The 11,342-nt window shown below is 43.7% G+C and overlaps 1 protein-coding gene across 1 annotated transcript; it reads left to right on the plus strand.

Moving 5' to 3' along the window:
- The first annotated feature begins 839 nt into the window (after positions 1 to 839).
- On the plus strand, positions 840 to 9,364 carry LOC124151291 (kyphoscoliosis peptidase-like). Its single transcript, XM_046523688.2, has 5 exons — positions 840 to 911; positions 3,393 to 3,564; positions 4,558 to 4,673; positions 5,977 to 6,093; positions 7,849 to 9,364. The coding sequence occupies exons 2-5, from the start codon at positions 3,397 to 3,399 to the stop codon at positions 9,245 to 9,247; spliced, it is 1,800 nt and encodes a 599-aa protein (XP_046379644.2). The 5' UTR covers positions 840 to 911; positions 3,393 to 3,396; the 3' UTR covers positions 9,248 to 9,364.
- The last annotated feature ends 1,978 nt before the right edge of the window (positions 9,365 to 11,342 follow it).

The raw sequence follows: 11,342 nt of genomic DNA on the forward strand, positions 1-11,342 counted from the left end.
GTGTAGTTACTTCAGTGTGTGAAACCGACGCACTGTGTAGTTACTTTAGTGTGTGAAACCGACGCAGTGTGTAGTTACTTACTGTGTGAAACCGACGCACTGTGTAGTTACTTCAGTGTGTGAAACCGACGCACTGTGTAGTTACTTACTGTGTGAAACCGACGCACTGTGTAGTTACTTTTGTGTGTGAAACCGACGCACTGTGTAGTTACTTACTGTGTGAAACCGATGCACTGTGTAGTTACTTCAGTGTGTGAAACCGACGCACTGTGTAGTTACTTTAGTGTGTGAAACCGACGCACTGTGTAGTTACATACTGTGTGAAACCGACGCACTGTGTAGTTACTTCAGTGTGTGAAACCGATGCACTGTGTAGTTACTTTAGTGTGTGAAACCGACGCACTGTGTAGTTACATGCTGTGTGAAACCGATGCACTGTGTAGTTACATACTGTGTGAAACCGACGCACTGTGTAGTTACTTCAGTGTGTGAAACAGACGCACTGTGTAGTTACTTTAGTGTGTGAAACAGACGCACTGTGTAGTTACTTTAGTGTGTGAAACCGATGCACTGTGTAGTTACTTTAGTGTGTGAAACAGACGCACTGTGTAGTTACTTTAGTGTGTGAAAGAGACGCACTGTGTAGTTACATACTGTGTGAAACCGATGCACTGTGTAGTTACATACTGTGTGAAACCGACGCACCGGAGGAGTAAAAACCCGTTGAGCCCACACCTAGAGTTAAAGCTATCTGCACTTACACACTCTGCACTGGATTGACAATGCACCATGTGCTAATTTAGGAAATACAACTAACTCAGTGTCAGATAACAGTGTCAGTGACGCTGCTATGCGATTATAAACATGTAAACATAAAACAGTTGTTGGTTTGCAGCTAACGTTACACGAAGGTAAGTTTATACTGTCTCTCGTCTGGGTTGTATTACGAAAACTAAACTATAATACACTCGTAACATTTTATATTTGAGATAACACTTTGCTAGTAAAGTAGAAATTCTAGTACCTTTTGGGGGTTGAGTCCCATCCGGGATTCGAACCCAGACTGCCAGATTAAGGCACCCAATCGCCAGCACACAAAATCTAAGAAAGCGTTATCCCAAAAGTAACATTTGTTACATTTGACTACTTTCTAAATGGCATTGTGTGTTCAAAGCACGTTGTGTACACTTGTCGGAGGGCTACACATAGTACTTGATCCAGACCACCAATTGTCGGACTTTTCTTTTTGTGGAAGACTCGGTGGCTGAGATCGCTACTATGGGGCTCAAATCCCGGATGGGACTCAACCCCGAAAAGTACAAGAGTCTGTACGTTACTAAGAAAGTGTTATCCACATTTATAACATTTGTTACACTTGACCACTTCATAAATGGGGAGTGGAGTGGTTTCAGTTTGAAGCAAAGGTTTCATTCATTGTAATTTGTGTGAAACCGACGCACTGTGTAGTTACTTTAGTGTGTGAAACCGACGCACTGTGTAGTTACTTACTGTGTGAAACCGATGCACTGTGTAGTTACTTACTGTGTGAAACCGACGCACTGTGTAGTTACTTTAGCCTGTGAAACCGACGCACTGTGTAGTTACTTACTGTGTGAAACCGACGCGTTGAGGAACTGAGACATTTGGTCTGTGTAGTTAGTTAGACAGTGTATCTGTTCTTCACAGAAAACTATGTGTAGTTAGTTTAATGTAGGGAACTGAGACATTATGTCTGTGTAGTTAGTTTAGTTTGGGGAACTGAGACGTGGATCTCACACATTATGTCTGTGTAGTTAGTGCAGTGTGTGGAACTAAGACGTGGATCTGAGACATAATGTATGTGTAGTTAGTTGAGTGTGTGGAACTAAGACGTGGATCTGAGACATTATGTCTGTGTAGTTAGTGTAGTGTGGGGAACTGAGACGTGGATCTCAGACATTATGTCTGTGTAGTTAGTTTAGTTTGGGGAACTGAGACGTGGATCTCACACATTATGTCTGTGTAGTTAGTTTAGTGTGGGTCCCTTGGGCACGCCAGAAACCTATGATTGTGGGTTCGAATCCCGGTTCGCCCCGATTATGTTTCTAGGTTTGTCAGCACAATACCCGTGCTCGTGGGCTTTCCTTCCACATTAAGCTGACACGCCGTGATATAACTGGAATAATGTTAAAAGCGGCGTTAAACCAAACTCACTCACTCACTCACTAGTTTAGTGTGGGGAACTGAGACGTGGATCTCAGACATTATGTCTGTGTAGTTAGTTTAGTGTGGGGAACTGAGACATTGTCTCTGTGTAGTTAGTTCGATGTGTGAAACTAAGACGTGGATCTGAGACATAATGTCTGTGTAGTTAGTTTAGTGTGGGGAACTGAGACGTGGATCTCAGACATTATGTCTGTGTAGTTAGTGTAGTGTGGGGAACTGAGACGTGGATATCAGACATTATGTCTGTGTAGTTAGTTTAGTGTGGGGAACTGAGACGTGGATCTCAGACATTATGTCTGTGTAGTTAGTGTAGTGTGGGGAACTGAGACGTGGATCTCAGACATTATGTCTGTGTAGTTAGTGTAGTGTGGGGAACTGAGACGCGGATCTCAGACATTATGTCTGTGTAGTTAGTTTAGTGTGGGGAACTGAGACGTGGATCTCAGACATTATGTCTGTGTAGTTAGTGTAGTGTGGGGAACTGAGACGTGGATATCAGACATAATGTATGTGTAGTTAGTTTAGTGTCAGGAACTGAGACATTGTTTCTGTTGGGATAGTTTACTGTAGAACTGAGACATAATGTCTGTGTCTAGGCTAGTTTAGTGTTTGGGCCTGATATATTGTCCCTTTGTAGTTAGTTCTAATTTGGGGAACTGAGGCATGGATCAGAGACATTATCGCTGTGTTGTAAGTTTAGGGTGTTGAACTGAGACATTGTCTCTGTGTAGTTAGTTGAGTGTGAGGAACTAAGACGTGAATCTGAGACATTGTCTATACTAATTGTCAAACCCAAGTTTGGTATAGCGAACTGTGACAATCCAGTGACAACATCATGAGAATCGAACAACGCAATTGAGATCGATGACATACATCAACCAAGTCAGTGAGCCTGACCACCCGATCCCATTAATCGTCTCTTAAGACAAACATGTGCTGATTACGCATTGGCAGCCGGATCTTCACGGGAGTGTTTGTTGTATGTGGAGTTACACGGACAGTATCAAATCTTAATTAGACCTATGTATTTATGCGGATTGATTGCCCTCTGTCTTGGATACAGGAAAGCATTACAAGGTGTTACTATAAGTCCACATACTGCCATAATGATGTAAACCTCAAGGGGTAATGTGTAATAGACGTTCTCGATTGGACGCAGGAGTCACATATTTTCCAATTTATGACAGCGAGATGGGCAGCAGCAGCTCGATTGCGTCTTCCCGGGGAGACACTCTTGAGACCGTACAGCCTATATCTGGCCACGACGCAGACCCTCCTATCAAACCCCCCAAGAAGAGGCGTTCCGACGCTGTTCCCCCTGTGTCAGAGTTTAAATATATCGACCAGCATGCCTTGACGGTTTGTAGATTTTCTGCAATCTGATTATGTACACAATACATATACTACAAGCTCTTACGTCAACTATGGGTTGCTGCAGCTGAAAACCATCTCACGGGTAACGCCGCTTTGAACCGTATTTCATTTGTGTCGTATGCACGATGGAGGTGGGAGGAAAGCCCCGCTCGATGGCCCTGAGTGTGGACGTTTAACATTTGGCATCGCCAAGGGGAACCATAAGTCGTGTACTTGTGTGATCAAGAAGAACTGGGATTCGAACATAGGCTTCAGGCACGCCACAGGAACGTCATCATGCATAGTGAATTACAGGGCCTAAGAGGACTGGACCGCTGGTGCCCATACACTGCTATAAGCGAAATCCTAAGATCTATGTATTCAGTAAAATGTAGCTTTTTAGATGATGTCAGCACTATATAATACATACAGACCGCCTCCGTGGTCTAATGGTAGAGCGTCCGCCCGGAGAGCGGAAGGTCCGGGGTTCGATCCCCAGCCGCGTCATACCAAAAGACGTTAAAAGATGGTACTTGTTGTTACCCTGTCTGGCGCTCGGCATTAAGTGGCTAAAACAATGACGGGTCGGCTCGGAGTCAGTATACTGTGTCTGAGCGGGGTATTCATGTTAAACTGCGGCATGGTATCTCAGTGTGCTAGCACTATAAATCGGCATCAGTCCGGTCTAGCACAAGCAGCCAGACACACACACGTGCATGCACGTCGCTATATAAGTGCAATAATCTTGGACGCGACGTTAAACCCCATTTCACCTCACCTATAATACATACAACTCAACACGGGATAAGACCATCACATATCAACTACTGTAAAATGAGAGAATCGGGTGGTGCTTAACTTCTTTTCAGTTGTTTATTTGATGATTGATCGGTTCGATATCTGTGCTTGATGTTTACACAAATAACGAAATGTAACTATGATAAGGGTGACATGAAGTGATTCTTTATAGTTTAGATACTCTCTGATTACCATTAAAAGGCACCCAAAGATGTGACATCCTCCGTGTCCTCCCTCGCCAAATACCTTGTGAAGCCAGCCCTGGATGACATGGAGAAAGTTCGAGCATTTTACATGTGGATCACACACAACATCAGGTAATATTAAAAGTTGTAGCTGGGGTACGTGGGGTACGCGGGATTTTATGTGTCCTGCGTAAGATTTTATACCCTGAGCTGGAGACGAGTGGTATAAAACCCCATGTACTCCGAATGAACCTGACCCCGAAGATTCCGGGGTAGAATAGGTCTTCAGAAACCCATTCTTGCCGTAAAGGGTGACTATGTTTGTCGTGAAAGGCGACTAACGGGATCGGGTGGTCAGGCTCGCTGACTTGGTTGATGCATGGCATCGATCCCAATTGCGTGGATCGATGCTCATGATATTAATCACTGGATTGTCTGGTCCAGACTCGATTATTTACAGACCGCCGTCATATAGCTGGAATAATGCTGAGTGCAGCGTTAAACAACAAACCGAATGAACCTGCTACAACGACTTTATCTTACCGACATGTTTAAAAATGACATTGTAAAATTATTTAAATACATTCAAAATTGATAGAAAACAGCTGTTCGATTGAACTGAGGTGAGCTTGTGCTATGCCACGTGACTCTCATTGACTCGGGAAAAGCGTGCGGTTGAATGTAAGCGGGATATAAGGGATTTATTCTGACTCAGAAATCCACGTGTCACTTGTCTTGCTCGTGGCGGGATATAAGGGATTTATTCACCCGCTGGGGAATGTGTTTACCTCTAAGGCGGGATACATAGTATTTGATCAAGATCACGTGGACCAATCATATCTCATCATTCTGCCATGGAGGTATGACAAATGCGTTTGGTTATATGCGTCGTAAATGTACATTAGAGTGAGTGAGTTGGGTTTAGCGCCGCTTTTAACAGTATTCCAGATATATCACGGCGTGTCAGCTTAATGTGGGAGGAAAGCTCGAAGTGATGCAGGTCTCAGACGTTTACCACTTCGGTGAAACCCACGAGCACGGGTATGGTGCTGACAAACCTAGAAACATAATCGGGGCGAACCGGGACTCGAACCCACAATCATAGGTTTCTGGCGTGCCCAAGGGACGCAACTCTGCACAGCGAATCGCGGCGCTTTAGACGACTGGGCCACCCGTGCCCCCAAATGTACATTAGAGACAACCGTATGACCCCTGCGTCTGAAGTTGGAGATTTTTACAGGTTGAGTACACACATCTGGACCCCGCTCCATAACGCGATTTAGCCCGACGACTGCCGTTAATCTGTATTAGGATATGGGAGTTAATAATTGTAGAGGAAGACCGCGTGGTGGGCCAGGGCACGAACAGCTTCGGCTATCTCTGTATCCCTATCTGTAATTGAGTAGTATATAATTGTTTTCATGTTTCGTTTTAGTTATGATGCTGCAGGCTTCCAACGGGACTATATCGGCCCTCAGGATGCTGAATCAGTTCTCAAAATGGCGACAGGTGTCTGTGAAGGTTTCGCCACTCTGTTTAAAGAGCTCTGCAGGTACGTACTGATAACCCGTGAAGATCCTGCTTAGAATAAGTCTAATGGAGACTTCCGGGATCGGGTGGTCAGGCTCGCTGACTTGGTTGATGCCTGTCATCCTATCTAGCTGCGTAGATCGATGCCCATGATGTCAATTGATGTTATTGATAGACCTGGAGCTGGAGTGTTGTGTTAAACAACGAACAAACACGTGTAGATTCGAGTGATGTGTTACTTTTTGCATCATGGATCAATTCAGTCCCATGTTCTATAGTTAGTTTATCCATAAGGAACTAATGTATTATGTTACTATCAATAAATAGATTACAGTGCAGTGTTTAACTTCTTAATACATACACAATATGCGACCCGTGAAGATTCCGGGTTGGAATAGGTCTTCAGCAACTAATGCTTGCCGTAAAAGGCGACTATGTTTGCCGTAAAAGGCGACTAACGGGATCGGATTGTCAGGCTCGCTGACTTGGTTGATGCATGTCATCGTTCCCAATTGCGTGGATCGATGTTCATGATATTAATCACTGGATTGTCTGGTTCAGACTCGATTATTTACAGACCGCCGTCATATAGCTGGAATATTGCTCAGTGCGGCGTTAAACAACAAACCAACCAGCCAACCAACCAACCAACCAACATACACAATATGCACTGAAAATAGAGGATATTTCGAATATCAAAGAACGGGGACGTATTTAAAATGGTTTGGAGGAGTGACTTAAAATTTTGGATAAAATATTTACATTTTCATGTCTCGTAGCTCGAAGTTTCCCGGACTTTATATTCAGATAACAGTGTTATTGACAGGGAAGCTTATTTTATTCTTGTGGGTTCGAATCCCGGTTCGCCACGATTATGTTTCTAGGTTTGTCAGCACCATACCCGTGCTCGTGGGTTTCACCGAAGTGGTAAACGTCTGAGACCTGCATCACTTCGGGTTTTCCTCCCACATTAAGCTGACACGCCGTGATATAACTGGAATACTGTTAAACGCGGCGTTAAACCCAACACACTCACTCACTTATTTTATTCTTCACTTGATATTACAAGTAATTGAGTTAAAATCATCAAAACCATTTACATGGATTCATGTTTTATTAGATGTTATTAGATATTTAGATAACACAAACGAGCTGTGCAGAATTTTTTCGAGTTGGTTATTCTATATATTACACATTGGCATTGAAGAGAGAAAAGGAAGAAAAACGTATGAAATGTCAATCCTACTGTAACAGAGAAACGTCACTAAAGGCAGCCTTTAGCTTAGATGACATATTGTTATCAATTTGTGACGTTATGAACAATGGATGACGTCATAGTGTGTAAACTGAACCACTTTCTATCATACAAAGCGATTAACTTCCCGATAATGGAATTCTTTTTAATGTTATCAAAATATGAACGTCATCGTCCAACAACGATGTGTCAACTCATGATGTTAAGCTGTTCAGCGTAGTCCTTCGGATACAGAGCATGAAAAGCACGAGATCCGCCCCAAGTTAAGCGATGGGTGTATTTGGACGAGCTATCCCAAGACAAACCACGACCAACTGTTTCCTTCTGATCAGTGTGTTTTGTACACAATGAAACACTGTGACGTAGGGTGGCTTCAACTGACCAGCCAGCATTGAGAATCGCTATAATACACATGTGCAAATATCAGGAAGTTGGAGCAGAGATCATTCTGCCTTATGGGTAATATCATGTGTTTCAGAAAGTGTCTTGAACTAAATGCCATTTCACTTCTATTTGTTACAGGGAGGTGAACATTCCTTGTAAAAAGATATCCGGTTTTGCTAAAAGCTTTGGACATCACCCAGAACATAAATTTACAGCTGACGAGGACACAGACCATGCCTGGAACATAGTCTTTGTGAAAGGTGACTGGTGGCCAATTGAGGTCACATGGGGAACGGGGCCTATTGACAAAAACTACATGTTCATACGCCAGTATGAGGAAATCCACTTTTTGATGGATCCAAATCTGTTTGCAATAAAACACTTTCCTTTCATGGAAAACAGCCTCTCCGAGAGTGCCATGTACCAGTTACTTCGGAAACCAATAAGTCTGGAGGAATTTTCAAAAGCAGCAGTGCCCTACAACAGAGGCATTGAATGGGGATTTGTGTCAACAACACACAGGAACCATGTTGTTGATGTGGAAATGTCATGTGAAATAACAGCGAGATGTACCAGAGCTGAAGTCCAACGTATGATGTGTGGACTCGTTGAAGAGAACACAGGGAAAGATTGCTGCAACTATGTGTTAATTAGAAAAAAAGATGACGGGGGTTTCACTGTCAAGGTCACGCCTCCAAGAACGGGCAACTACACATTAAAAATATTAGGACAAATAGATTCTAATTGCGAATCGTTCCATCCCTTGACATCATATTTCCTTCGCTGTACATCGTGTGCTGAATCTGTGAAGCCCTACCCAAAGCATCAAGGTCTTTGGGGAGTACAATCCAATGCAAGTGCATATGGGTTTCAGTCAGATTTTACCAAAACGGATGTAGTGATTGCAAAGAATGGCGCAGCTGAGTTGATATTCAACGCCAGACCTGAAAGTGACTTTACGGTGCTTTTGAAAGATGCCGATGATACTAAAGATTTGTACAAGTTCATTATGGCATACAGTAAAAATGGCCAGGTTCATATAAAATGTCGACTGCCCAAGGCTGGATATTATTCCCTTCGTCTCTTTGCCAGAAACCTGACGACCAGGGCACCAGAACGGAAACACATCGGGAGTATTCTGATACAAAGTGCGGATGCTCATCCTGACGATAGACCTTATCCTAAACAGCCAGGGCCATGGGGAATGAGGGCCAAAGCTCTACAGTATGGCTTCACCAAAGACGCTCTGTCGAACGGCATATTCTTTGCAGAGAAGGGTGAGGTTGAAATCAAGTTGCCAACCGACTGGAAGATTGATTTGTCACTGGAGATAGTTCCTGCTGAAAAGACGAACGATGACACAAACATATCTGTTTCTGAAACGGATTCGTCTGTGAATATCCGTGCACAGTTTCCAAGCCAAGGCTTCTATGGGATTAAATTATTTGCACCCAATTCACACAAAGAGGGGCCTGAGCGTGTTTACCTTGGTGCCTTTCTTGTCGATTATCGGAAAAATGATAAGCCTTTCCTTTGATCAAGGCTTCACAAAGAAAATGTAAGATGAGTGAATGAGTTTGGTTTAACGCTGCTTTGAACAGTATTCAAGTTATATCACGGCGTGTCACCTTTAGGTGGGAGGAAAGCTCGAAGTGATGCATATCTCAGACGTTTACCACTTCTGTGAAACCCACGAGCACGAGAATGGTGCTGACAAACCTAGAAACATAATCGGGGTGAACCGGGATTCGAACCCACAAGCATAGGTTTCTGGCGTGCCCAAGGGACGCAACTCTGCACAGCGAATTGCGGCGTCTTAGACCCCTGTTCAGATGAAGGTCAGCGCTGTAGTGTGCATAGGACAGTTTGATCTGCGGTTTGAAAGGCGACTCTCAATGTTTGGGAGGCTGGACACATTTTGCTCAAGACGTCTAGCAAATTAAGGGACAGTTTGTTTCTAAAACTAGAGGCAACATTATTTGTGTCTCACACACATTGTTAATAACGGAAATACTGTTTAAAGCGTTCTAAAAATAATGTACAACACCTTTATAGTTTCGTTGATGTGTCTTTGAGCCGTAAGATTGTCCTGGATATTGACCAAACCTGTCCAGCCATGATGAGAGATAGCCGCCCACATCATAACGCTACCCCCACCAAACCTGTCCACTGTCCTGCACGCTGTATCCGGCGTAACGTTCTCCCCGACGACTGTAGACCCGTGCTCTTCCACCCCCTCGACGGAGGAGAAATCTTGATTCGTCGCTGAACCAGACATCTATCCACCGCAGTTGAGGCCATACCCTGTGTTGACGACAGTCGTTGTTGACGATGTTGTCGACTCAATATGACGCGTCGAACAGGACTTTTTGCTCGTAGACCTGCTGCTCTTCAACGGTTTCGTCCAGTTTCGTCGGAGAATCTTCGCAGTCCGGGTAATTGGGATGCGGTGGCTGTGGTCGTCCTTTTACGTAGGTGGCGCAGTCGGATGTAGCAATCTTGGGCGGGGGTGGTTACTCCTGGTCGTCCCAACCTTGGCCGATCACGTGTTGCCCCATGCTGTTGAAACCGATCCCACAGCCTTGTGATGGTGCTGGGCGCTACATTGAAAACACTTGCTACACTTCCCCTAATTATACGCATGATGTATACTTTCATATACATTATATATTCATGTCCATTAACATAAAATTAAGCTGGTGGTGTACCAGGTGATTTCAAATATCGTCACATAATCGGTTGCATCCCGGACTCCGCTGTGCATTGTGTAAAATCTTTGTTGTATGCACGCGTATGTTGACTTGGGCTTGTTAATGTGCTTGGTCCTTGGTTCATTTTAGAATGATTTTGATAAGGTATAACTGGACTTCTTTGACAACAGAGGCGGCTTGGAAGCCCAGTGGTTAAAGTGTTCGTCACGCCTATGCCTCTGTTTCGATTCGTCACATGGGTACATTGTGAAAGCTTATTTGTTGTGTCCGTCACCGTGATATTGCTGAAATATTGCTAAAAGTGTGTAAACCTGTATGCGGGTTGAAAATAACTGTCTGAGAATTTGTTAGACGTGAACGTCGACATAATTTTCACACGGTGTACATTAATGTTTTACGCGTGATGATACAGGTTAGAACTGGTCTTCAGCAACCCAAGCTTGTCTTAAGGATCAGTCTATGAATTTACTTCAGTATCTTTTCGACACATCTTTTAAATTACCCTTGAATGATCGGCAAGTTGATCAGTTATGACTCAAGCATCTACACCGTCTCATTGACTTTAGAAATCTGCCCGCCAACATAGTGACGGCCATTTTGACTTTATGTACGTGAAGTTGTTAAAATGCTTGTGGTAAGAGGAGACTAACGGGATCGGGTGGTCAGGCTTGCTCATTTGGTTCATGCATGTCATTATATCCCAATTACGTAGATCGATGCTCAAGATGTCAATCACTGGATTGTCTGGTCCTGACTTGGTTATTTAAAGACCGCCGTCATATTGCTGGAATAAAACTGTTGCTATGTGCGGCGTTAAACAACAAACACATAACCAAACAAACAACATAATTGTTTGTTGGCTGCACATAACCATTAGGATTTCGTATTTCTCCCTTTTGATGTGTTTACTTTGAAAATCTT

This window comes from Haliotis rufescens, unplaced genomic scaffold, assembly GCF_023055435.1.
Source record: "Haliotis rufescens isolate VD_foot unplaced genomic scaffold, xgHalRufe1.0.p SCAF_47, whole genome shotgun sequence".
Taxonomy (NCBI): Eukaryota; Metazoa; Mollusca; class Gastropoda; order Lepetellida; family Haliotidae; genus Haliotis; species Haliotis rufescens.

What these genes read in the sequence shown, in the direction of transcription:
- LOC124151291 (XM_046523688.2), top strand. Translation starts at nt 3,397, where the DNA reads ATGGGCAGCAGCAGCTCGATTGCGTCTTCCCGGGGAGACACTCTTGAG. An exon ending in TCGACCAGCATGCCTTGACG is followed by an intron (nt 3,565 to 4,557) that starts GTTTGTAGATTT and finishes TACCATTAAAAG; the next exon opens with GCACCCAAAGATGTGACATC. An exon ending in CTGTTTAAAGAGCTCTGCAG is followed by an intron (nt 6,094 to 7,848) that starts GTACGTACTGAT and finishes TATTTGTTACAG; the next exon opens with GGAGGTGAACATTCCTTGTA.